Raw genomic sequence first — 27,900 nt, 5'->3', positions numbered from 1 at the left:
AAAGATTAGGAATGCAGAAAGCATAATTCCAGAACATTAGTGATGCAGTATAGCAAAATTAATAGGGTGGGAGCCAGGAGGGAGGATAAAAATTTTGAATATGTAAATGAAGATTGACCATATTTATGTGGTTCTATCTTTAGGGAATGCTAAACCACAAACTCATCATTGGTTAATTAGAAGATAATTAAAATTGTAGCATAGTGATTGGATAAATAGTTAATGAAGGCTGAATAAACAAAGAAAGGAAATCTGGTGAAATTGGTGTGTACATTTTGGGCAAAGCAAAGATACAAATGTTATTCATGCGGTGCATCAGTCTTAAAGGATACCAGTATCCTTCTAGCATTAACTGATAAAATTAACTCTCCAAAGACCAAAAGACCAGCTCTCACTTTCTCCTTCAAAACATCTTACACTGAAATGCAGATTTATTTGACAGCAACTTCAATTTTCATTCACTCACAGCATGTGAAATTATTTTGCTGAACCTTGTTTACAACTTATTTACTGGCATCTTAATAATCTATTAGCAGAAATTGGTGTTCTCTGTGTGTAGTAACTGTTCCTACTTAAAGAGCTGGCCCAGCCTAGGCTCCTGACCAGATCTGGCTGACAAGCTAGTTTTCAAAACCAGTGAAGTGGTTTCTGCAGGGAGAACTGTGCTTGCTTTTGATAATTGCCTCAGTTTTATGAAATCAATCAGCCTGAAGGGAAGACCTCATTACAGATCTGACAAGATAGACTCCAATTTCAATACTAGAACAACTCTCTGTCCTCAGGCTCTGAAATCTGCAATTATTTATTTTATTTAGACAGAGACAACCATAATAGAGTACCTCTGGGCACATTCTCAGGGAAGTACTCAACAGATAACCTAATGGTCAGTGTGTTAGGAACCTGCCCTTTTCCTGTCACTCAGGTGGAAAATTGGTCAACAGGAATTACAGCATGGCCTAGAGCCAGCTCAAAGCAGACACTGATGAATCACCATCTTTCCAATCCCCTACCCCAAAAGATGTGGAGAGAAAGGGTGGCTGCTGTAACTGTTCCCAGGGCTAAACTACAGCAAAATAAGGCTTTCTCTTCTCAGTTCCTCTGAAGACTGCCAGACAGACTTTATTCTAAGGAAAATGATAGATCACCCATCTACCATCTGTCACTTTGAACTGTTCTATCAAATCAACATTTTTTTGAACTTTGTTTTCAATGAGGAATGTGATTTTGCTGTGTTTCCCAAGCCTTAAATTGGACAGGGGAAAAAAGTCCTGAAGTGTTCTTCTTCTTGAAGTTGGAAATATGTATTTTGCTTTTCTGCTCACGAAACACAAACACCTTAACAGATTTAGTTCAGACTTTTCTTGAATAATTCACCCTTTACCAGGCCTGGGAGATGTCAGCCCCACAGAAAAAACACAGAGAACATTATGAGTGTAGGAAAATATGGATTTAGAGAGGAATGATACTCTCTCTAGTCCAGCTGTAGTATCACTGCTAGCAGTGTTCTGATAGTACAGCACCCAGATGGAACAGAGCATTCCTGAAAGATTTGGGAGGAGACATTTCCATTGTTAGGGGAAAATGTGATTCTTTCATGTTGGACAGTTCAAGGTAGTGATGAATATGGTCTCCTAAACAGAATCCAAGCAAAGAGCAATCACTGACTACTCCCGCATTATTTATTCATGATTTACTTTAATGGCTTTGTGTTATTAAGAAAAAGTAGGTTAGAAGAGGAGTGCAAAGCTAACATCTTCCAAGCTGTAAATAGACTGTAGCCTGGAGGCCCAAGGAGCCACACTACTCAAATGTTCTTATTCCATTTTTGAGGCAAATTTATATAAACCCCCCATTGGGTTAGAAGGGCGTTGACATTTGTTTAGTGTCCAACATGTGCTACACCTTAAACATACAATCTCTTATTTAATTTTCCTCACTTTGCTGTAAGGGGGGCATTATCATCCCCATTTTACAATGCAGAAACAGTCTGAGAGAGATCAAGTGACCTGTTTTATACACCTTGTAAGTGGCACACTTAGTAAGTGGCACACCTAGTAAGTTGCAGATGTGGCTTTGAATGCAGATCTGACTCTAGAGCAGCACTGTCCAGCAGAAGTTTCTGGGATGATTGAAATGTTATATAAATATGCTGTCCAAAACAGCAGCCACTAGCTACATGTAACTATTGAGCACTTGAAATGTGATTAGTGCAACTGAGCAACTGAACTTTTCACTTTTTTTCTTTCTTTCTGGTTTTGTTTTTTGTTTTTTGTTTTTTTAGATGGAGCCTTGCTCTGTCAGCCCAGGCTAGAGTGCAGTGGTGCGATCTCAGCCCACTGCAACCTCCGCCACCCGGGTTCAAGTGATTCTCCTGCCTCAGCCTCCTGAGTAGCTGGGATTACAGGCCCGTGCCACCATGCCCAGCTGATTTTTGTATTTTTAGTAGAGACGGGGTTTCACCATGTTGGTCAGGCTGGTCTCGAACTCCCGACCTCGTGATCCACCCACCTCGGCCTCCCAAAGTGCTGGGATTACAGGCGTGAGCCACTGTGCCCGGCCTGAACTTTTCATTTTATTCCATTTTAATTAATTTAAAGAGCTACATATGGCTAGTGGCTACTGTATTGCATAGCACATCTCCAGAGATTGCCTTTTCTTTTTTAAAAACTTTTAAGTTTAGCGGTACATGTGCAGGTTTGTTATAGGGGTAAACTCATGTCATGGGATTTTGTTGTACAGATTATTTCATTACCCAGGTATTAAGCATAGTACCCTTTAGTTATTTGTCTTGATCCTCTCCCTCCTTCCACCCTCCACCCTCAAGTAAGCCCCAGTATCTGTTGTTCCCCTCTGTGTGTCCATGTGTTCTCATCATTTAGCTTCCACTTATAAGTGAGAACATACAGTATTTGGTTTTCTGTTCCTGTGTGAGTTTGCTAAGGATAATGGCCTCTAGCTCCATCCATGTTCCTGCAAAGGAGATGATCTCATTCTTTTTTATGGCTGCATAGTATTCCATGGTGTATATGTACCACATATTAAAGACATGGAATGAACCTAAATGCCCATCAATGGTAGACTGGATAGAGACTGCCTTTTCTTAACTGTAGTTTGTAAATGGGACATGTAACCTGATGTACATAGAACGATTAACAGAAGATCCATATATGGGATCTCTTTTATAGTATTCTCTCAGGTAACGGTCTTGGTCAATGGAAGGACTGTTTTGCCCTTCAGAAAGAGAGAATGAAATTATGCAGATACATTAGGAGTGGAGTGTGTGATTGTCTACCATCACTCCCCAGGCTTCAGGAATCCTAAGATGCAGAAGATACCAGGAATGCTGAAGGAACCCATAAACCTTACTTCCTTCTTCCTTTCATGACAACTCCAGCAGCAGGTCAGCTGGTGCCTGGGGTGGGAAACACAACTACAGATACACCTTGACTTATGATGTAGTTACAATCTGATAAACCCGTTGAAAATTGAAAATATCATAAGTCAAAAATTTGTGACTCACTGGGAGCCGCAGCTGACCGCTGCTGCCCAGCGTGGTAAGAGAAGTATGGTTTCTACTGAATGTCTATCACTTTTACATCATAAAGTTGAAAAATCGTAAGTTGAACCATTGTAAGTCAGATACTGTCCATGCTGTATCCCAAATTGTAGCTGAGTTCAGTTCAATACTCATTTCTGGAGTGCTTACAATATAATACAAGGCACTGCGCCACGTCTTGGGGGAGGAGAGACTAAAAAATGACTGAGGCATAAAGTCTGTCCTCAAGGAGTTTACCACTAAGTGGGAGTGGGGTAAGGCAGAAGGGAAGGTAGGCTAAGACAGAATACCCAAAGAACTGTAACACAAGGCATGCTCTAAAAGGCTCAGGAAAAGTATAGGCTAACATTCAAGGACAGCCAGAATAGTATTTTATAATAAAAAAAATCCTGAGGCCAGGCACGGCGACTCATGCCTGTAATCCCAGCACTTAGGGAGACAGAGGCAGAAGGATAGCTTGAGCCCAGGAGTTATCTGCCTGGGCAACATAGTGAGACCCTGTTCACCACAAAAAGGAAAAACAAAAAGCCTGAATTCCTTGTGTGACCTTGGGAAATTTACTTCAACTCTGTAAGTTTCTCATTCCTTGTTGTAAAATAAGAATAATAATTAGAAAATAAAATAAAGGGATAATGTTTGTAAACAAGCACATCCTAAACAACCAATGAATAGTAGTTTCCCTGATGGGTAGTTCCCCTCTCTCTGTTGCTGTGTATGTATTGGTTTGGGTAGAGGTGAATAAGGAAAGACACCATGAAGGAAATAGCATCTGAGATAAGCCCTAAAGGAAGGATGATATTTTGAACATTGAAAATTAAGAAGCAGGTGGAGGAGCAGTGTGAGCCAAAGGTGTGGAGGTAGGAAAGTACTGGATGGATTCAGTGAATGCTGTACTTCCATTTTGCTGGAGTGCCAGCCCTTTTGACTCAAAATGTGATTCCCACACCAGCAGGATTAGCATCATCTGGGAACTTATAAAAGCAGACCACAACTCAGATTTACTAAATTAGAATCCGCATTTTTACAAGATCCTCGGGGAACACATGTCCACATTAAAAAGTTTGAGAAGTATTAGGGTAGAGCATAAGCTGGGGCATAGTGGGAGACAAGGCCTGAAATGGATGCGGCCTTTTTATGAGAGACTTTAGTGACTTGACCAAGTAGTTTGGGGAGTCATTAAAAGTTGCTGAAGGATCACTGCCAATGAAAATTGGTCTATGACCTGTATCCCACCTTGAAAATGGTGACTTAAAGATAAATTAGGCTCTGAAAGTTTGTCTACCACCATTCAAGCAAGCCCCTTAGTGCTTCCAAAAAGGACTTTTCCGTTTTCTTTCTCACTTCTTCTTCATTACCTTTACTTACCCATTATTTGTAACTCATACAATTACCCTTGCTTCAGCTAAACCAGTTAGAATATTGAACTCATGAAATTGACAAAGTAGGTCTCATTTGTTTGACATCAGTTAAGACCTGGCACTGAGAAATGTTCAATTGTCTTGGCTGCTAAGCCCTGTGGCTGAAGAGTAATATTGCGGTCCAACTCTTTTGGACATTGTAAATATTCCCTCAGAAGTAGCAGGTGGAATGGTTGGGTAGTGAGAGCTACAAATATGGTTTTGAGGCCTAGAATGAGGAAGCAGGAGGGGTGAATGAAAGTGAGGAGGGCCCTCCAGAGATGGATAAATCCTTCAAAAGCACCTGCCAGAACATTAAGGGCCTGGCCATTATCTTAATCCCTTATTTTTCCAAAAGTTTTGAATTGAAAACAAATTTGGAGACCCTCATCTCCCAACATGGAATCTCATATCTGATTTTAAATTGAAGTCATTTGGAAAATAAGAATTAGGTTATAGAAACTTGTTTTACAGACAAATTAGCTAGACTGTTCTTATTGCCAAGTACTGATATTTTTTCAACATTAATTTATGTGTTGAGATTGTTGCCTTAATTTGAATTTATCAGATTTCTCAAGATTTTAGCCATTTTCTTTTAAAGCTAACTAATCCAGGGTGGAATTGTGTTTCTTTTCGCTAGGGTTATACAGTCTCTGAGCCACAGCTGCAGATAAAAAGTGGCATGCACTCACAGGGTCACATTTTGGTATTACAACCTGGGGCAATCATTAAAAGTGTTAGATTGCATCATGAAGGTTGGTCCTAATTTGACCTGATAGTGGACAGCTATGTAAAGTGAATTGTGACAGTAACTGTTAAAGCAGCTGGGCACAAAGAGATTATTGATCTTCTCACACAAGAATCATGAAAATTCTTCAGTGCTTTCCTCAAAGCCCACGAATCATTTGCATCTGTATGGCAGACATAACATTGCTTGTGAACTCCTTGACCTGCAGATTGGAGTATTCACTGAGAATCAGACTTCATTCTGAGATGTTTAACCCCCTAGTTCCATTAGATGAGAAATGTCATTCTACAAGGAACCCCACCCCCACCCTTTCCCAATATACATACTTTCTAAAGCAGCCTCATATGTGTTATGGAGTCAGATAATCTGCATTTCAACATGACATGAAATAACAGCTGGTCAGCTGTCTACACCAGTCAACTTGGTTTTAGATGAGATTACGTTACCACATGGATTTGTTTATTGTGAACATAAGATACAGAAATAGTAGAAATCTGTAACACCAGTGTTTATTATCTATTTGTCTTTATTTTAACAATTTGTACTTCCCTTTGGACAAACTGTAAATTTTGTGGGCTGGAGGGATGAGGAGATGAGATGTGAGGGAAACAAATGAACGAAGTACGAGGTTTTATTAAATTTATTCTTAGGAATAAAAGGGCAAGGACTGTGAGGAATGCGTAAGACTTTGGACAATTTCTGACTTTGTTAGTTATCTGTTACTCTGTCATTTGTTTTTCTTACAGTGATTATCAGTAGAAACTTTTAAAAGTTATACATCCTATGTCTTCATTTTAGGTAAGATAAGCAAGAAGCTGTTTTAGGGAAATAAAAGGAACTCCCAAAATAGAGTAGGTGGTAGTTTTTAAAAGCAAGCTGAATGCCTGGGAGCCCAGCAAGGAATGAGTCCCAGGCGAAGCAGTGCCCCTGGATTTAGGCCTGTCAGGAATTCTATAGATAAAATTTCTATAGAAATAGAAGAATAAACTAGATAACCTCAAAACTTTCTTCCAAATCTAATATTTTTCAGTTTCATCATGTCTAGAAAAAATGGTAGAAATTGCTTCCATAGGAGATTTAAAGATTAATTCTGTAGTTTGGGTGAGGATTACAATATGGTAATTGCCAATATTTTTATATTTATGTCATAATTGAAATTTCAGCAATAAGAATTCTTGGAATTAAAGTGGTGGTTTTCTTTTTTAGTATTTAATCATTTTAATGGGACTAGTTTACTTAAAATAGCATTTGACCTGGGTCACATATACATGACACAAAAAACACCCTTTAAATACCTATTGATTTACTGATTTATTGGTTTATTTGGTCCTGTCTTATGGAAGGAATGAAACAAAACAGTAAAAGTAGCTAGGAAGCACTGGTGTCATAGGATTTTGCTGTCTCTTTCATCCTTCCTCTTGAACTACAAATCTTTGGAGACTGTATTGGGTATTGGATGATATAAAATATGGGTTTGTGTTCAGTGAGTCAGCTTACTGAGTGAGATGTCCCCCCTCCATATGAGATCTTTCTCTATAAAAAAAATTAGGCCTGAAATGTACTGAATTGTCATGATTTTCACATATCTGGATCATATATGAGGTGGATACACAGAAAGTACTTGAAATCTCAGTCTTAATTTGGTGCCAAAAATCTGTACATCCATGTAATTAATAAAATAACTATATCCCTAAGGTTACCATATGGGCCTAAAGAAAGGGCAAGCATAATTATAATAAAATGTCTATAACTGAACACCTTTAACTCATTAGATTTTTTTTCCCCTGGATTCCTTCAACTTTTAGAAAAAGGTACAAACAGGAATGAAAAGGTTCAATGAGGAAAGCAGGGTACATCCTTGGATCAGGGCAGATTCAGAACAATCTCCTCACATTGCACATCAGTAACTAGAAATTAAAAATGGAAATTCAATGTTATAATAGTAGTAGTTAATACTTATTGAACATCTACTATGTGCCAGATGTTATGCTGAATGTTCTACATATATAATCTCATTTAATATTTTTAGCAGTCTTGTGAGTTAGGTACTCTTATTAATGTCCTTTTGCAAATTGTGGCTCCAAACCTCCGGAAAATCCTGAGTCATCTACTTAATAAGTCAGGGAAATGGACTAATATATTATTCTGTAAAATTATCAAATGCAAAACAAAAATAAAAAGTTTTTCTGTTTCACCGTCATTAATCAGAACCTCCTAATCCCTGAACATTCCTTTTCATCAGCATTTTACCATTCTGTAGTATAGTACTCAAATGATGGAGATGCACTTAGAATCTAATTATTTTAAGTAATATTGATATAATCAGCATCAGAACTTTTAAGCTGTGGCATTAATTCTTGATTATCAGCTGTCAGGTCTTTAATTACATGGGTTAAAAGAATGAGTCATCTACCCCCATCCAATTAAGGATTAATTCATTTGGGCGCTCAAGGTATGGTGCTAGGCACCAAGAATATAATTGTGGGAGGGAGGGAGAGAGGGAAGTTTCCTTTTTAGAAGAGCTTTCAAGTTTATAGGGGGAAAGTTTGTTTTAATTTACTTAGAATAATGTAATTCTCATAAATATGTATTTGTTTATCTTTGCCACAGCCTTAGGTGTGTTATCACTCTCTTTTACACATTATGAAACCAAGACTAAGAGAGACCACATGACTTGCCAAAAGGTATCAGCTAGTAAAGGATAACCAGGATTTGAATCCCGGTCTGTCGGGTTCTTTCCACTATGCCATTCTGTCTTCCATGGAACTTGTTTTGATCAGTATATTTCAGAAAGAAATTCCAAGAAAAGTTTTGGACTAGTATATTAATCATATTTGACTCTGGGACTAATCAGGTACGAGAACAATCTTCATTTGTAAATGGAATAAACATCTAGTCTTCTTTTTAAATAGTCTTGGTCATGATCTCAATTTTTTTTTAGTACATAGCAATTGATGTTTGTTTCTTTAGTTCTAGTCATGGTAGGGATTTAGTAGAACATGTATATGATGCAGTGAACAGTTCGCTTAAGATCCAGAAGCAAGTTTTACTCTTTCACTTAGTTACTCACATGATGTAAGGAAGAATGTTTGACAAGTTCCAGAAGACATTTAATGGAGGTGATCCAAGTGGAATCTGATTGCTGAAAAACAGTACTTGTTATGTGGGCTGAAAACATTAGCAAGAGGATACTCTTTATTATAAATAATAATTTAATGTCATTTCTTTTTTTTTTTTTTTTTTTTGAGATGGAGTTTCACTCTTGTTGCCCAGGCTGGAGTGCAATGGCACGATCTCGGCTCACTGCAACCTCTGCCTACTGGGTGCAAGCAATTCTCCTGCCTCAGCCTCCCAAGTAGCTGGGATTACAGGCATGTGCCACCACGCCCGGCTAATTTTGTATTTTTAGTACAGACGGGGTTTCTCCATGTTGGTCAGGCTGGTCTCGAACTCCTGACCTCAGGTGATCTGCCTGCCTCGGCCTCCCAAAGTGCTGAGATTACAGGTGTAAGCCACCATGCCAGCCCATTAGAATCTTAGCATTCATTTTATTGAAACTTGATTGACCTTTAGCTGACTGGATTTCAAGGTTTTTTTTTTTTTAAACTGACAATTTACAACATTACCTCAAGAACTGTACAGCTATGGGCCATAGAAAATTTGGGAGTTAAAGAATGAGCTATGGGCTGGGCACCGTGGCTCAAGCTTGTAATCCCAGCATTTTGGGAGGCCGAGGCTGGTGGATCACCTGAGGTAAGGAGTTTGAGACCAGCCTGGCCAACATGGCAAAACCTCATCTCTACTAAAAATACAAAAATTAGCCAGGCATGGTGGTGCATGCCTATAATCCCAGCTACTAGGGGGGCTGAGGCAGGAGGATCGCTTGAACCCAGGAGGTGGGGGTTGCAGTGAGCCAAGATCATGCTGCTGCACTCCAACCTGGGCAACAGAGCAAGGGACCATCTCAAAAAAAAAAAAAAAAAAAAAAGAGTGAGCTATATCAGGCCAACCTGATTTCCCCCCCTTTGATAGGATTAGAGAACCAGTGGAGAAAAGGCTTACAGGAGATGTCTTAACTTTGGGCTTTAAAAAAGCTTTTGATTTCACATTTCATGAAGTTTAATTGAAACACTTGAAATTCCAGGTGCTGCTGCCAGAGGAGTAAGAACTGTCTCTGTCTCTGCTTGCCCCTGATTGAACCATGTAAGACTTGGAGAGTAGAAAATACCTTTTGCCATTTTATATGGTGCAGCAGTGACGAGTAAAGTGACCATGCTTCTAATATTATTTGAAGAGAATGAGATTAACGTTACCGAAATCTAGGTCATAATTCCCCATTGCTCCAGCTACTAAATAACCCCTTTGCAATTTCTATATATTTGTTTCCTTTTCTCATTTGCCATGGAGTTATGGTTTTCTGATTTTAGAGACCCCTATATTACTATTGGAAGTGACTTTGACACAGGATAGTCTGATGATTATATCTGCATCAGTTCAACATACCTTGTAATGAAAGAATGGTAAAATGTCAGGAGATAATCCAAGGAATGCAAAGCCAAACTTTTTACAAGGAACAGTGGGTCCAACCATAGCCACATTTAATGAGGGACCTATCAGTTGCTAGCTTATGACTAAAAATGTTAAGTTGCCGCAGAAACAGGAGGGATCTTACAAATGACAGAGCCACAGTCTTAGATTTTAATTTTGTACTTACCGAAAAGATCTGTAAAAATTACAGAAGGCAACTGTCTTTAAGGAATTCACCTGTTTCTCCTAGGCTTTTAAGATTTAAAAGGTTTTCCACTAGTGGCTCATATAATAAAATCTGGAGACAATCCCAGTCCTTAATGGAGTCTGGACTTTGGCTTTCTTTTTCTTCTTTAGGATTGAACCAGCTGCCCTTTGACCCTGCTAACAACAACGAGCCCCTGCAGTTTGGTAGTGCCAGTGGCCCTCTGGTCACAGAAGGCCTCATTGAGAATGGAGGGGAATCAAGCAAGAAAAGAAAGAGAACAAATACTCCTTCAGGTAAGCTAGGTGATAATGCACTGTCTTAAGCCAGTGCCAGAGTCAACATTTTCCCAGAGCCTAGTATGTGGCAGGTCACATACTATGCTAGAGCTTGTAGGAACTAAATAAATGAGAAAGAGTCCCCTGTCCTCATGGAACTCATTATGGGATTGAAGGAGGGAAAAGCACATACACGAATAACTGTGATAATTAGATAGAGTATCATCAGTGCTGTGGCAAGTGTGTAAAGGGTGAAAAACCGATGAGAGCACAAATGAGGAAGAGTTTAATTCTGCCTTAGGGATTATAGAACACTTCATGGCAGAAGTGCCATTTTTAGCTGATCCTTGAAGAATGGGTAGGCTTGAGACAAGAGATGAGTAAAGAGCATTGATTTAGGTAGAAGGAATTGCATGAGTGAATGGTTTCACTGTGCATTTGTCTTTGTATGTACATGTGGCAGGCCATCCTCACTTTTACTTCTAATACAGATAGCTGCATATATTTGCATCTCCCCACCTCTACCCCTGTTCCCCTCAATACCCACTATGCCTACATATGTTTTATGCCCTTATAATTCTCTTAGAACAGTTGGCAAACAGATTCTTCTAAACCCTCTATAACAGCCCAATGGAGCTTTTAGCCTCCCTTGCAATTTCTCCTACCCCAATCCCTCATGTCCCATTGGCCTATTCTCATCTTAATGTTTCTTTTTTTTTTTTTTTCCAAAAGGAGTGAGAAAACCATAGGAGAGCCACATCTTAACTGATCATTTGATATTTTACAATTTTATGTCTTTGTTGCATGGTTATTCATTTGGAAGTAGAATCTGTAGTATATAGAAACTGATCTGAGATTCGGGGATGGGCATAACAGACATGTTCATCATTTTTTCTTTGTTTTGTTTTTTATTATTACTTTTTACTTTCAGCTTATGAAATGGAACATGTTTACAAATGTATCATATCTGACTCTTAGATCATAGATCTCTGCTTATAAATCAAGATATTTGTTAAATATGAGTTTGGAAAATGAAAATACAGTAAAACATTAGTTACATGGAACCCTCAAGAAATGAGTGATTCTTAGAGAGCTCTGTTTTCTGGAGCATGGAAAGGCATGGTGTATAGCCAAGGAACTGGCCTGAGTTCTAATCCTGGTTTTATCTCTTTCTGTGGCCTGGAGTTATTTGCTTAACCTCTCTGAGAGTCACTTTCTTCAGCTGTAAAGTAAAAGTGATACTAAAGCCTATGTCTTAGGATTTGTTATGACAGTTAGTTGAAATGATGTAGGTAAAGTGCTTAGCATGGTGTCTGCATACAGTAATCACTTAATAAACATTGCTATTTTATTAGCATTATTATATGATATTATAAATTTCATGTTTTAAATCATCAACGTGTTTCACATTTTTAGGTTAAGCATTATGAGTATAAACCATATGTGTGTATGTGTATAAACTCATCTGTCTTTTAAAGACATGTATTCAATATAATTTAAACTTTGCTTGATCATTTAGGGGCGTAATTCCAGTCATTAGTTATCGTACGGCACTCTAATACTTTTAAATTTTTAAGGGTTTACTAAAGAGTATAGGTTTTTTACCTCTACACTAAATTGTTCTACGCTGCGGTGGTCTTTTAGTTATTATAGCCACATTTTACACATGTCCTGTCTCCTTTCTGCTGCCTACAGTCACTTTTTATTCCTCTCATCGTCCCTTCATGTAGCAGCCGTTTTTCTCCTTCTACTGAATTAAGAACAACAACAACAAAAAAAAAACCCAGCCATCTCTCCAAGCTGATGTGCCAGATTAGTATAAGTAAAAGTTAAATCAGCTTTAAGTGGAACCTGCCACGGATAGAGTGCACAGAATTTAGGGCATCAACTTTAAGACATCTCTTTTGGCTCTGAGACTTTTATGATCACCTACTAGTTTTTCCATTGTATTCATGTTAAGTGATGTTAAGTGATGTGTGAATTTAGGGTAATACCTCCTGAACTGCAGTTAACTCATGAGGGTGGGGAAAGGAAGTATGTATTAATCTGAATTGTGAATTAACTTTAAAGAATTGCAGTTTTATTTCTAATGAGCACATTCAGTGAGAGCAAAGTAACTTGCACATATAGGATTTTAACAGTAGATTATGCTAATCTATAATTAGCAGAACAATTTGCATTCAAATAATGAATATGCTGAAGTTCTTAAAAAACAGTATGTTCTTTAAAATAAGTGAAATAAGCCCCTGGCAGGCTAAATTAGCTCCCTTGAAATCTTGTTCACTATTTGCTTAGAGAACCTTTTCTTTGTTAGTAGGACAAAGGTAACTCCAACCCAGGTTAAATTACCACAAATTCCAAATTAGTGTAGTCCAAATTAATGAGATTTTACTATACAAGGAGTCTTTTATAATTGTATAATTTATACTTGAACAATTTTATAATTGTTCAGCAGCAATCTTGTGATATTGTAAATAGGCAGACAGCTTTATAATATTATTTTCTTCCTCTGCAGTACTAGACAAAAGGAAGAGGGAAGATATTTCATGAGTAGCAACTTCCCTCTTCCTTTGTCATCATTCCCTGCACTGTGGCAAGGAGGAAAGCTAGAGTTGGAAGTTCCCAAAGGAGCTACCGACCATTTCGTTTCCAAGCTGCATGTCCAGTCATTGCATTACTCGGCCCTGTAACTCCACTGAGTCAAAGCCATCTCTCTCCCTCTCCTTACCTGCAAACGAGGGAGGGATATTTGCTTGCAGGTCCAGTTCCACACTACACATTCTTTTTTCCTCCCTTTCCCAACCCTCCTACCTCTCCCGTTTTCTACAAACTGCCTCTTTCCTTTTGTACTAAAACTGATCTCTTAAAGGTCACCTGTGACCTTCAGATTGTCAAAGTCAGTGGCCTTTTGGCAGGTCGCAACCACCTTGAACTCTTTGTTTCATTTGATGCTATTAACAATGCCCCCTTCTTTGTATTTTCTCTACTTTTGCTTTCCTTGGTAATACACTTTGCAGATTTTTCCTTTACTGTCTCCTTCAACCTTCTTTCTCATTTTCTTCATCCCTCGACTGTAAGTATACTATTACCCACATTTCTAGATGAAGAAATAAAGGATAAACTTACCCAAAGTTGAATGTCTAGCAAGTGGTTTACCCAGGCCTCTAACTCCAAAGTCTATTTCTAACTACTATGCTGAAGTTACTGTGTCTAAAGTTATTAGGAATCTAGAACCACTACTAAAATGTATGTAAAACATTGGTGCAGACCAGGGAAAGCTGTGTTTATGTGGAAATAAATAGGTAAGAATAAGAGGAGCAGGCCTTGGATATGATCATCTTGAGGATCCCTTCAAACTCAGATCTCATGGTTCCTCTTTTCAGCTTTCTTTTTTTTCTGCTACTCCCCAAAACAAGTCTTCTATTTCAGCCACACCGATCCACTACTTTTCTCTGAAGACAGTGTGCTTACCTACCTCACCACCGTGCTCATACCATTCATTTCCCTTTCCCAGCATGCTCCCCTTCTTTCACTTGTCAAAGTCTTATCCAACTGTCAGTGCCTAGTACAAGTCCTACCCTCTATAAGAAGCCTTCTGGATCATCTTAATTAGAAATGTTCTCTTGTACCTCTGAAATATATCGGTCATTAAATTCATATCAATCACTTGACACTGATTGTGGACCACCTTGAACTATTGCTTATGAGTTTGTGTATATATATATATGTCTTAGCTTTTCAACTCAGTTATAACTCCCCTGTTGGAAGGGCCCCAACTCTCTTAGCAGAGATATGGTGTCTTACACAAAATAGATGCTCCAGAAATATTTGTTGCTTGATCACATATTTGATTGAATAATTGCTTTCTCTATGCCTTTATATTCCCTATTATTTTCTTGTTATTTTCAGGATAGAGCTTTGCACGAAACTCTGCCTTTGTATCTGAATTTGACCAACTGACAGCTTCACTTGTCCCTAAAGGCTACTCAGACATTTGTGAGATTACATCCTTAGAACAGGCACAAATCAAATCTGGGTGCTTGTGAAAAAAAAAAATACCTGGCCCTAATGGAATCCTTGCCTTATTACAGCTGAGATTTCTTAAGTGCCCAAGGGAAACTGATAGGTAGAGTTTAAATGTCCTGCCTCAACTATGAAGTAGACCAGTAATCAGGATTAGACATTACTGCCATATTTGACCACATAATCTTTCTTTGTGGATCTGGTTGCTTTGTAGCTTTTATAAGATGAGCTCAGAATTCTTCAGAGTGTGTTTCCTCTTAAATTTTACCTTTTCCCCATGGAAATGTTTCCTTGGTGATGCTGTAGCTGTACAAATTGTCTAAGATGGCAGCAAATCCATTTATTCAGATGGTACTCTATAGCAAAAGAGTAGAAGATTGTTAAACCCATGTAAAATCACAATGCCAAGTTCGTTTCTCAAAGTTGCCAACTGCCTCCTGGTTTGAGAGCCATCTGGATTTGTAGAAGCAGAAATACCAACTCTTTCATGAAATACTTCCACTAAAGTGGAAAAAACCATGAGTCAACAAGGCCAACTGGGTGATGACTAAAATCGAATGCATTGTTTTAAGCAACATCATGGTACAATAATATTCAAAGAAGGTGTCAGCTCTCTGGAAGAGTGGGAAACTACCCAGGAATAATTACAATACCAAAGTGAGCATCCAGGTGTGGGCAGAGTCCTATTTCCATTGTCTTTTCTCTATAAGCCTGTGTTGAGAGATAGATTTGTCCTTAAATGTGTCAAAAGTAGTATTGCCAAAGTTCATGTGAATAACGAATGACTCAGTGTGAAAAGAGGGATCTTCAGCCAGTTTTCATTTGCAATAATTATTTAATCACAAAAGTTCAAGATCTCCAGAAAGACCCTTCAAAATCAATAATAATTTGTATTGGTATGGTGATTGTTTCTTTCTCTTAATGTATTCTCATACTCACTGCGTTTTACACATGAGGTGCTAATCACTAGAGAGGAGAAATAACTTTGTCTAAGGTAGACTAGCATCACCAGGAGTGTTATAATTAAATAAGGACCTCCAGAGAGTATCCAGTCTTGATCATAGACCTCCCAACTCCATTCTCAGCTTTCCTTTAGAAATTCTGGAAATCAAAATGATACTTGACAATATAAAGACAGTGAACAATTACAGCACTACAAGGCTAGATTAATAGGAGAAAGTGGGCCTGTAGAGCAGCAAGAAGAAATTTGGTCAGCCATAAAGAACTATTATCAGAATGGGTTATCAGAAAACTTGTTCAGGCTCACTTGGAAGAGAAATATAAAAAGGAGATGAACACTCATCTGCTTGAGAGTACTTTTGTTTCCTGTCTTACCTGAAAGGAGGGCTACGAACCAGGAAACTTTTCTATGACACTTATAGCCTTTTGATTTACCTCAGACTCACAGGACTGAGACTTTTTATTTCATGTGTACTTTGAAGTCCACAAATGAAAGCGTTGATTGTTTTTAAAGAGAGAAAATGCCACCATTTTATATCTTGGTGTGTGGTATTTCTAGCATGTCAGCTGAATTATTATCTTGCCAAAGGCAAGAAGAGCCTATTGTTCCCTCAGATAGAATTAAAATAAGAAAAAGGGTAGACTAATAGCCCTACTCAGTTTCTTTAGTCCTTTGGACATTTTCATCTCATTACAGTTTCAAGAAATAAAACCATTATCTTGAAAACTGGAGGATCAAAAAAGTAAGCCTACTTTCTTTCTCAGGTCTGATAGAAGAAATCCAGTGTGAAGTTTTCATTTTCAAGGACTGTCCAGGGGAGGGCAGACAGGGTGGCACAAAAGAGGCAGGATAGAAAAATGGAAATACATCTCTCTTAAGTTGCCCCAATCATTGAAATAGCTTTGGAATGATTTTGTGACTTCATTGTACTTAAGTCATTAGGAATTCTCTCAGCAGACATGAAGTGTAAGTAGCCTGATACGTTGGTAATATAGAGGCTAGTGGTAGATGTTTAAGTCTAGTGTTTTAGAGTTGGAGACAACCTCAACTAACTCCAGCATTTTTTTTTTTTTTTTGAGAGAGAGAGAGTCTCACTCTGTCACCCAGGCTGGAGTGCAGTGGCTCTATCACAGCTCACCTCCCAAGCCTCAGGTGATTCTCTTGCCTCAGCCGCCCCCCTCCCCGAGTAGCTGGAACTACAAATGTGCACCACCACACCTGGATAATTTTGGTATTTTAAATAGAGACAGGGTTTCTCCACGTTGCCCAGGCTGGTCTCAAACTCCTGGGCTCAAAAGATCCACCCGCCTCAGCCTCCCAAAGTGCTGAGATTACAGGCATGAGCCACCATGCCTGGCCAAACTCCATCATTTTTATAAATGAAGAAACTGAGACCCAGAGAAGGGATTTATCTAAGGTCACATGGTTAATTCATGGCAGAATGAGAACTAGTTATTACCAGACCCATATAATCATTTCAAATTGGCTAGGACTGTGGCATGTAATTGATTCATTTTTACTGTGAAAGTGTATCTGTAACCTGGAAATGCTAACTTCTCTCATGCTAATAGTACTACGTGATTTGTCACAAGCTCACCTGGTGGTATGGGAGGCCCCGTATCTGTTTTGGCTGCTGCACAGGGGAAGGCACTTTGTTCTCAAGACAGAAAAGAGTTTGAGACTGGGAAATACCTATGAAGGAATTGCTTTCTTAGAGCAGAACTCGGGCAACTCAGCAAATTACAGAAGAATCTTTTTGTGACACCTGATTACTTGGTAAGGGACAGTTTGTGTCCTCCATCCCAGCCTACCCTTAAGGCCACTCCATTCAAGCAGGAAAACATTTTATACTTATGTTTTGTCTGTGGTTGTGTTAGGCCATTCTTTCATTGCTATAAAGAAATACCTGAGACTGGGTAATTTATAAAGAAAAGAGGCTTAATTGTCTCACGGTTCGGCAGACTTTATAGGAAGCATGGTGCTGGCGTCTGCTCAGCTTCTGGGGAGGCCTTAGGAAGCTTTTACTCATGGCAGAACTCAAAGGGGAAGCAGGCATGTCACATGGCGAAAGCAGGAGCAAGAGAGAGAGTGGAGGGGGAGACGCCACACTTTACAACAACCAGATTTCATAAGAACTCACTGTCACAAGGACAGCATCAAGCCATGAGGGATCTTCCCCCATGACCAAAACACCTCTCACCAGGCCCCACCTCCAACATTGGGGATTATAATTCAGCATGAGATTTGGGCAGGAACAAATACCTAAACTATATCAGTGATTTAAACTTTGTTGTATAACTTCGTCTAGAGAATCTCTTTCAATTTCGTGATTATTCGGCAAAGATTTGTCTGGAAAAAAAATCAGTTTTAGGTGAGTAAAACTGAATTTCAGAGTAAGAGGATTCTTGCATTTTGAGAGGTTGTTTTCATCTCCTCCTAGCTTAGTAAAGTGCAGAAAGCAAATGTCATTTTTGTCCTTGGGACCTGTAAGGTCCTCGCTAGCCTTAATAAGGGAAAGGAGCACACTCAGACATGTAGTGAAAACTATACTGAAGTCTGTGCTTTTAGTACTGAATTTGACACTTATTATTAGACTTTTGGCCTTAGGTGAACCACAGAAGCCATTTCTAAGCCTCAGTTTCCAAATTTGTTTAATGGGGAAAGCAACTTAAAAGCAGTCAGATAATACTTTTATGGTTACTGCTCTGCTTGTTATGGTGTAAGAGCTTGAAATAACCACACTGGTTTTCTTTTTCCAGTTCTGAATCAAACTGAGAAAAAAAAAACACAAAACACCTCAGGAGGAACAAAATATGGCATCGACTTTATTATAGATAAAATTATGTTGAAGAACATGGCTTGTGTCTAAGGCCTAATGAGACTTCCTGCCACCTCTAGCTTCAAATGTATTCCTTGATACTCACCTGTGGAGATGATTGAGCCTTCAGAGCAGACCATTTACCGTCCCAGCGCCCTTGAGAGTGATGGCCTGTGTCACACTTCAGTGGAAGCTAGAAATGAAGAGCAAAATGGGCCTGTAGGTCTACCTCTAGAAGATGGTGCCTGTGCCCTGACTAGGCTCTACTCACTCATAAAAGAGTTGGAGGGCATTTAGACCTGAGAGCCAGAATGCACAGGATAGGCCATGAATAAGTACTTATTTTTATTTTTTTATAATATTAGTATTTTTTTTTTTGAGACAGGGTCTCCCTCTGTCACCCAGGCTGGAGTGCAGTGGTGCTGTCTCGGGTCACTGCAGCCTTGAACTCCAGGTCTCAAGCAACCCTCCTGCCCCAGCACCCCAAGTAGCTGGGACTACAGGCCATGCCTCTATGCCTGGCTAATTTTTGTATTTTTTGTAGAGACGGGGTTTCACCAGGTTGCCCAGCCTGGTCTGGAACTCCTAGCTCAAGCCATCCACGCGCCTTGTCCTCCCAAAGTGCTGGGATTACAGGCGTGATAATCAGATAAGTCAATCTTGCTCCTGTGCCAAAGAACAAGCAGGGGTGAAAGCCCAGAGAAGTTTTTATGGTACTCTGTGTCCCCCTCCACAAACACAATGGAAATTTCTTCTTTGCCACAGAATGGCAACAAGTGGGGACAAGAACCAAACCCCTACAATCCCCAATATCACTGTTTAAGATTAGCATGATTTTGATTTTTCAAAGTCTTTTCCTTAGGATTTTTTTATACCAGGGGAAACTGGCAATGACAGTCCATTGTGTGGTATAGGTAAATAGGGTTGTTCTAGTACACATGTGTTACATTTATATTTTACTTCTTCATGTACAAAATTGAGACATTCCAAATGGAATCAAACTCATATCCTCTATTGTTGAAGTAGTACCTTACAATGAAGAGATTTCATTTTTATAAATTTGAAACACAGAATACTTCTGCTGCCATTTCAGCATTGTCACATGTGGTTGCAAACTCTACAAGCTTTCCCTTCTCTTCCACAACACCAAAGTATAACAATTAAAATACTGTTTTACTACTACTACTAATAGCTAATACCTATGGAACACCTACTCTGTGCCTGACACTATGTATTTCAAATATATTATTTGATTTTCACAGCAACCCTATCAGGTAAGTACAGTTATTATCCTCACTTTACAGATAAGGAAACAAACACAGATACTAATTTGTCCAAATAGTAATGTGTCCCAATAGTAAGTAGAGGAGGTGAGATTCAAACCCAGGCAATATAGCTCCAAAATCAGTGTCTGGAATCAATTAAATCAAAATGAAAATGGGGCCAGGTGTCTATGCTATTTCAGAGCACCCCAGATGATTCCAATATGCAGCCACACTTGAGAAGCAGTGCAGCTAATTATACTGTATCAAAGGACTATTATACATGTACCTAGGCCACTGTGATTCAGAATGCTGGACATTTGTAGTATTCTGTGACACAGTGTGTCCAGAGTCCTCTATTAGGAACTGAAATGACAGAAGTGACAGTAACAGAGTAGACCAAAAGATGGTAAAGTGGTTGTGTAAATGTTGACCTCTCTAGGTATCTCAACACAGAAAGAAGAGACCACCTAATTTGCAATTTTCTCTTTCTCTGCTTTCTCTGCTCTATTTCCTGATGTCCATTGATTATCTACAGAAATAAAAATCCATAATGATGAAATTCCCTCTTTTTGTGTGCTAAGGGGACAGTCTTGATTTTTTTCCAATCTTCCATATCCTCCATAATGTGAGCTATTCAATTTAAGTCATGTAGATTGTAGTATTTCACATTGAGCAATTGCTTGTGTAATATAATTAATTTTAAAATATTTTGCTTATTCTGCATTTGAATTTTAAGCAAAAGCATCTTTAGTGTTCAAGCTGTTTTGTAGAATATGGTGAGGTGATGAGAGTGGTACACAAAACCATTAGAGAGATACTCAACTGCAGAAACAGAGTGTACTAATTTTGGGAGGGGGGCAGGTTTCAGCAGGTGGCATTCCCTATCTCCACCCACATTCTTCTGCATATTTGATTCAATAGAAACTATAACAGCAGCAGTAGCTTTTATTGAATATTGATTGTATGCCAACCGCTATGACCAAGTGCTTTACATGTATAAACTCAAGCAAACTTCCCAAGAAATCTATAAGATAGACACCATTCCCCACTTCTTTACAGATTTTTTAAAAACCTGAGGCTTGGAAAACATAGGAAATTTTTCCAGGCGACAACTAATAAATAGTATAAGCAGATTTGAAAGAGGGAGGCAGAGTAACAGTTGTTAAGAGCACGTGTTCAGAATCCTGGCCCTGACTTTAGGCAAGTTATTGCAGCTCTTGAAGCCTAGTTTCTTTACCTACAAAATAGAGGTAATAATACCAAGTGCACAGGGTTGTTTTAGGATTCAGTGAGAAAACGAATAAATAGTGCTTAGTGCCTGGTTTTCTTTTATTCAGTGAATATTTATTTAGTCTTAATAAGTGTGAGGCATAGTGGTAGGCTTTAAGTTACCACAATAAGCTGTGAATGAGACAGATTCCAATTCTGGCCTTGAGATGCTAACAGTCTAGTAAAGAAGACAGTCATTAAGCAAATAACTACGCTAACAATTATTTGCAATTATGCTGAATGCTATGAAAGAGTGACAGGTCGTAGTGAACACTCAGTAAATAAGAGCAAATATTTACTGAGTGTCTTTTACGTACTAGGCACTATGCCAGGTAGAAGATTGAGTGCAAGTGCACAATTGGGATGAAGAGTGGAGGCATTTTCATGAAATTTTATGTGAAATTAGGGTGCAGCTAAAGAAGCCATCTGCTTTCTTCTGGTCGGTCAAGGAAGCTTCGTGGGGAGGAGGTAAAATGTAGAAGATGCTTGGTGTAGTTTATTGGAAAGATAAGAGATCAAGTTGAAAACATCCCATCTTTGCCCAAGATTAGTTCCTGGAGATTGTGTAAATCTTGTAATGTGAGAGGCATTCCCAGCATGAGTGGCCTTTTTATCTGGCAAGAGGCTTGTGTGACAAACCACAGTGACCAGGCTTTTTCTCTGAGATGAACACTAAGTGCTGAATTTGCTTCAGAGCTTGACATAAAGTCTGAGCAGGCAACAAGTCATAACTACATACCGTTTTCAGATGCTGATTCACATATCACCTCATACAAATACAGTGGTTCTGCTGGCAAGCTGTTTTCTAATCTGGCCTTTTTTATTCCCCTCCATAATTACCCTGATCTAGGATGAACAGCCTGAGAAACATTGACTAATGCATCCTAAATTACATTAGCAAGGCAACCACAAGCTTTCAGCTTCTCTTGATTTTGTGTGGGGTCTCTGTTAAGCAGTTCTTACCACATTAGGTGTGCAGAGAGGACTACCGATCTTCCAGGCTGCAGCTTGCCATCAGTTAAGACTGTCATCCTTTGCTACAAAGCACCACACTCTCAGTGGCATTGCCTACAAAGCGGGAGATGCCTTTCACTTTTTGCCCTCCTGTCAAACAGCCAGTCAGTCGATTAGAAAGCTTTGTCTTGCAGCTCAGACTGCCCAGAAGTATTTTCTGCCTTGATTGGAGCGAGTGAAGAAGTGGTAGCTAAGGAACTTTACTCTGCCTTCCTTCTGGGCCCCTAACTGATGTTTACTGTAACTTAGGACTTGGCACACTAGTAAGTGAAAGTCTTTTTGCCATAACCCTGTGAAGAAGGTCCTATTAGTACTCTCATCTTGCATATGAGGTAAGTGAGGTTCAGAGGCTCACTGGATTGCACAAGATGAGACAGCCAGTAGGCTCTTCAAACGCAGGTTTTTAAATGACAGTGAGACCTGTGCACTTTGCATTATGCCCCACTGCTTTCTAAGATTTCTGAAGAAGGAAGTGATTTGATCTGAGCTAGACTTTCAGAAGATACTCTAACCAGAGGGTTATCATGGGTTATAAAAAGGCAAAACTAGAACTGGGGAGACCAGGTTGAAGACTTTTGAAATAGCCCAGGGAAGTGATATATGGACCTGAGTCAGTGTTATGGAAATAGGGATGGAGAAGAGGAGATAGATCCAAAAAACTTACTGGTGGTTTATCATTCGGAACTAATAGGGCTTGAAGAGTTGTGGAGCCTAGAAACGAAAAAAACTATATTAAAATCATCTGGCCCACTTATCTACGCAGGGTATAATTATGCCCACTTTTACAGGTGAGTCATCTCAACTGTGATTCAGCCTAAGTGACTTGTCCAAGGTCCCAAGCTAGTTGAGGCCAAAAGGAGCTGGGACTCAGAACTCCTTCCTAGTATAATCCTCTTTCCACTAACGCATGGGATCTCCCAAATCTGTGTTTTATTATTTTAAGATGTTATTATTGAAGTACATAAAGGTACACAAATTATATATGTACACCAATGAACTTTCACAAACAGCATACTCGTGTAACAAGCACCTGAAAGATGGCACAGAGATTTCTGGCACCTCAGAAGACTCCTGTGCCCTTTTCCAGTCACTTCCCCACAAAGATAATCTCTACCCTTACTTTCTCTCCCTCTTTTTAATAAGTGCCTGCTGGGCCATATCAGAGGTTGGGAAATTTACTATTGAGATCCTCCTGTTGATGGATACTTAAATTATTCCTGTCTTTTGGCTGCCACCACAAACAGTGCTGCAATGAACAGCCATGATCGTGCTGCTTTGTACACGTGAACAAGTATTACTCTAGAATAGACTCCAAGAAGTAAGTTTGCTGGGTTGAAGGGTTAAGGGCCTTGTACATTTTGATGACGAATACTACCACAATGGCTTCTGCAAAGGCTTCACCAAGTCAGAATCTCAACCCTGGTATTTGAGTCATTTCCTGTCTTCTTGCCAGTGCATGATATCATTAATCCTATAAATTTTTGCCAATTTGACAGGTCAGGAATGATAGCTCCTTACTGCTTTATTTGCATTTTTGTGATGAATACTGAATTTGAGCATATTTTTCAAATGTTTACTAGTCCTTTGTGTTTCTTTTATCAATCATTTGTGATATCCTTTGCCCATTTTTCTTTTTTTTTTAATTATGGACTTGTAAGGGTTCTTTTTATGTCATGGAAATTAATGCTTTCTCTGTTAAATGTGTTATAAATGTTTTCTCATGTATTTTAACACTGTTTGTGCTGTGTTCTTTCACATTGTCTGTTTTATAAAGTTACTTCCCTTTTGTAGATTCTCTAGTCATTCCTTTAAGCACGGAAATCCACACTTTCTGGAGTTTTCAGAGCAGCCCCAGTGTCACATATTCTATCCCATTGCCCCCAAAAGTACAAGTGCGTATGTCAAATTACGTTTTCCTAATTCTATAATTAGAAAATCTAGTCATCCCACCTACAGTGGTTGGCAGTAAAGCTCTTGGTCTGTTTTCTAGACAGGCTCCAGGTGCTCTTTGAGGGAAAAATAGGGTAGCAGAACACACCTGTCTTAGAGCTGTGGAATCTGGTATGTGCTAAAGGGAATGTGAATATGGTATAAATTCTGGTCATCCTAACATCGTATCACCAGCTGTCTTTTGCTATGACATTCAGATAGCTTAGGCACGTTGGAATGTTTGGTTGCCACTTGAAAGTGTTTGATTACACAGAATGAGCTCTGGAAGAGTTCTGTCTCATGTCTATAAAGGGAAATGGAACGTCGTCTTCTTTTGGCACATGGAAAACATCTTAAATTTCTATCCATATTATTTAGGACTGTAAAAATTTGTCATCTCTAAGAAATAAAAAGTTTGCTAATCGCATTTTTAAAAATGCTCTCAGGACAATATTTAGCCTATTTATGCAAGCCATTTGGAAGCATTCTCAACAGCAGACAATTGCAAACATAATATGCCAATATGTTTACTCGGCAAACATGTATTGGATGCCTACTGTGTGTCAGGTGATGTTGGATGGAAGGGTAGATGAATATGCTAATTTCTAGCAGAAACCGAGACTTGAGTAAGACCTAGCTCCAGTCTTCAGAGTGCGTACATCTGGTAACTAGAAATTATTTCCTTCCACTGATGAAAAACGCTTTCCTAGGAATTCTAAAGGGACTACATTTGTTAGTTCTTAGTTAGAATTACTGAGTTTACATGAAAGTAATAAAACTGAATTTACTCTCATTTAATCAGTACCACTGCCTATTTCCTGCATTTTTCCCTCGGCAGCCCCATTATTATCCTCTGATTTCAGGAAAAGCCAATGTGGGCATTCAAGTAAGCAAAAAAGATATCTTGTCCTTTTCCAAAATTTCCCTTGTCCAAATGTTAGTGACATCTTTAGGTTATGTAAATGGAATTGATCTTGGTTTGGATTGATAGGTATTTAGATGGTAAAAATAAGAAAACACTGTGAGATGGGGGCTTAAGCCTGCTTAAGCCTTAATTGTCCTAAGAAGGAATGACACATTTTTCACTGAGAAATGTTCTGGGGTGATAATTGGCTTCCTGTTGCAGGCTGAACATGGCTTGAGAAGAAAATACTTCCCCTAGATTATGAAACAGGCAGCATTGGTATTGTATTTCTAAAATTAATTCAGTAAACATTTGCTCCAATAATTAGGCTTCATAGAGCGTCATGCGGAGGGTGCGTTTTCCTTTGTGTGCAATGTAAAACTTTCTTAAGAGTAAGTCAGCTTAAAAAAAAAGACTATGAATCTTAGACCGATCATTTTCTTCCCCTCTGTACCCTACCCTGTCACTCCCATCCAAACTATATCCGAGAAAGTTCTAAAGAATTAGGCCTTGAAGGATAGCTCTATAATTTAGAATTCTGTCACTCTGTTCTCTGCCCTCCCCACAACACACATCATTTCTCACAATTGTTCTTTGAAAGGATCAGGCTGCTTTTGCATCCAGGATAGCCCCCGAGTTATTTTTGCAAGTTAGTGGCAGCCCAGTAATTTTATCCCCTTCCCTGCCTGTGGAGCAGGTGCTCAAGTCTTTCAGTTTTCTGTGGCCACTCATGGTTAGTTTTCCTCCAGGACAAGAATTTGTAGCCCTGTGCACCTCCAGAAAGACCAAGCAATCCCCATATACAAGTCTACTGTTAGACTGAAAGCTTAGTTGGGAATAAGAAAAGAATCAGATAATGTGGCAAGGTGGTGGACAGCAGGCTGGGGTGGTTGGAAAGAGGGGACACTTAGAGATCATTTTGTTCAGTGATTCTCAACCAACATGCCTAAGGGTGTATTTATCTGACACTATAGCAGTGATCCTTGTGAGAGGGTGATAGCAGCTAGAAGGAGGTATTCCTTTTGGAGCAGCTAACAAAAAACATTTACAGGGAGAAGGGCATATGTGTAGTTTTAGAAAACTGCTCCCCGCCCCCAGCTTTAATTGAATTAAGTTTCCAAACATACAGCAGTTCAGTAGCAGAACTATGCCTTGATTTTGTGTCTTCAGACTCCCTATCCTGTCTTCTTTTTCATTGCATTCTGCTATGGGAAAAAGAAAAGAGAAAGGAAGTAACATAACAAGGGAGAAAGAAGAGAAAAGAAAATAACTGCCTGTTATGACCTGCCTGCCTCCTCCACTGTCACTTAGTCTCTTAAAAGTGTCAAATAGCCTGAACCCTTGACTTCAAATGCCACCCACCCTGTCTCCCTTGAGCCCAGTTACAGCAACATTCAACTCCTTGCTAAAACATGCCCTATGCTTTCAATCCATTCCCTCTACCTGAAATATCCTCCTCCTCTTAACCAGGCAAAATCCAATATGCTCCCCCAAATGAAAATGTTTTACCACTGTGTGGGTTACTTTATGCAAAGATATCTGTAAGTAGTAACTTTTGGCTAAATAAGTATGCAGTGCACTTCCACAGTTTTCATCTTATTTGAAGGAAAAACATTGTCAAGACCAAGCTCCAACATGGCGACTTCTACCATTAAGGCTACCCAGATCTCCTAGTCTGAATTAAATTCTCCTGTGTTCAAATTAGCATTTTTCTCTTATAGCACTTACTATTTCTTGTGTATTATAGGAATTTATATGCACACGTAGATTCTACTAGCTTGTAAGTTCATGAAGTCAAGGATCATGTCTTACTCATCTTTGTATCTCTTCTATCAGTACTCATCACAGTGCTACATGCATAGTAGGTACCCAGTACATGTATTGAGTGAATGAGTAAATTTTTCCTACTTTCATAGGATTTTTTTGAACTCAAAATATTTTCTGTGAGATTGTCCATATTCCAGTGACAGAAGCATTATCATGTTTATTCATTCATACATTCATTCATTCCACAAATACTTATCATATGCCTACTCTGTGCCAGGTACTGTTTTAGTTGATAGGTATACAGCAGTAAATAAAACAATATATGTTCCTGCTCTCGTGTAGCATTCTAGTGAGTGGGGCAGATAATAAATAAATAGATATATAAGTTCTGGTACTTAATTACCTCAAAAAGCAATAATAATAAAGCAAGTTAAGGGTACACAAAATGAACAAGGGCTACAATTTTGTCTTTCCTTTACAACAGTATCCTTGACCCTACCTCACCCCACCCAGTAACTAATACAGAACTAAACATATAGTTTACTGCCTACGATATTTACTGACTTTTGCAACATTCTTATGAAGTAGTAGAGTAAGAGCCAGTATTGATTATGGCTTGAAAGCTTGGGCTCTGGAAACTTTGGCTTAGAGCTGACATCCATAGATTAGTTTGTGATCTTACCAGTAATTAGTGTCTCTAAGCTTTCATTTTCTAAATCTGTAAAATGGAGAAAATAGCACCTACCTCATAAGGTGATTTTGCAGATTACATGAAATAATGTCAAATTACTTATTGTGAAGACTACATGAAATAATGAATGTAAAATTCTTCAGAATATAATAACCCAGAAATAGACCCATGTGCATATGGAGGTCTGATGTATGACAGAGGTAGCATGTCAGATCAGTGGGAAATTTGGAGACTAACAAATGGAGCTGGAAAAATGGTTATCCATATGAAGAAAAATGAAAATAAAACCTGCCTCCCACCATATATACAAGATCAATTACAAGAATATACATTTCAAAACAGAATTCCAAAACTTTTAATAGAAAATATCATAGAATATCTTCCTAACCTTGAAATAGTGAAAGATGTGTTAAGGCACAAAAAGAATCGACTATAAAATAAAAGATTGGTACATTCAACTGTATTAAAATTTAAAACTTTTTTCATCAAAATACATGTTAGAGAATGAGAAAAGACAAGTTACAAACTGAGAGAAAATATTCTTAAAA

General features: G+C 38.8%; 1 protein-coding gene across 7 annotated transcripts in view; it reads left to right on the top strand.

The window, feature by feature from the left end:
• Nucleotides 1–27,900, top strand: part of ENOX2 (ecto-NOX disulfide-thiol exchanger 2) — a 277,973-nt gene that overhangs the window by 107,435 nt on the left and 142,638 nt on the right. For 5 of the 7 annotated variants that reach the window (XM_008972365.5, XM_034949451.3, XM_003818943.7 and 2 more), the window contains one exon: nucleotides 10,586–10,729. The exons of the other annotated variants lie outside the window; for them this stretch is intronic. Coding sequence is in view for 1 of the 5 variants with exons in the window: in XM_034949448.2 (XP_034805339.1) it covers nucleotides 10,586–10,729 (144 nt within the window). In the remaining 4 variants the exon portion in view is untranslated. The remainder of the gene's footprint in view (nucleotides 1–10,585; nucleotides 10,730–27,900) is intronic. 7 annotated transcript variants of the gene reach the window in all.

This window comes from Pan paniscus, chromosome X (genome assembly GCF_029289425.2).
Source record: "Pan paniscus chromosome X, NHGRI_mPanPan1-v2.0_pri, whole genome shotgun sequence".
NCBI classification, from domain to species: domain Eukaryota; kingdom Metazoa; phylum Chordata; class Mammalia; order Primates; family Hominidae; genus Pan; species Pan paniscus.
This window is presented reverse-complemented; position numbering and strand designations above follow the sequence as displayed.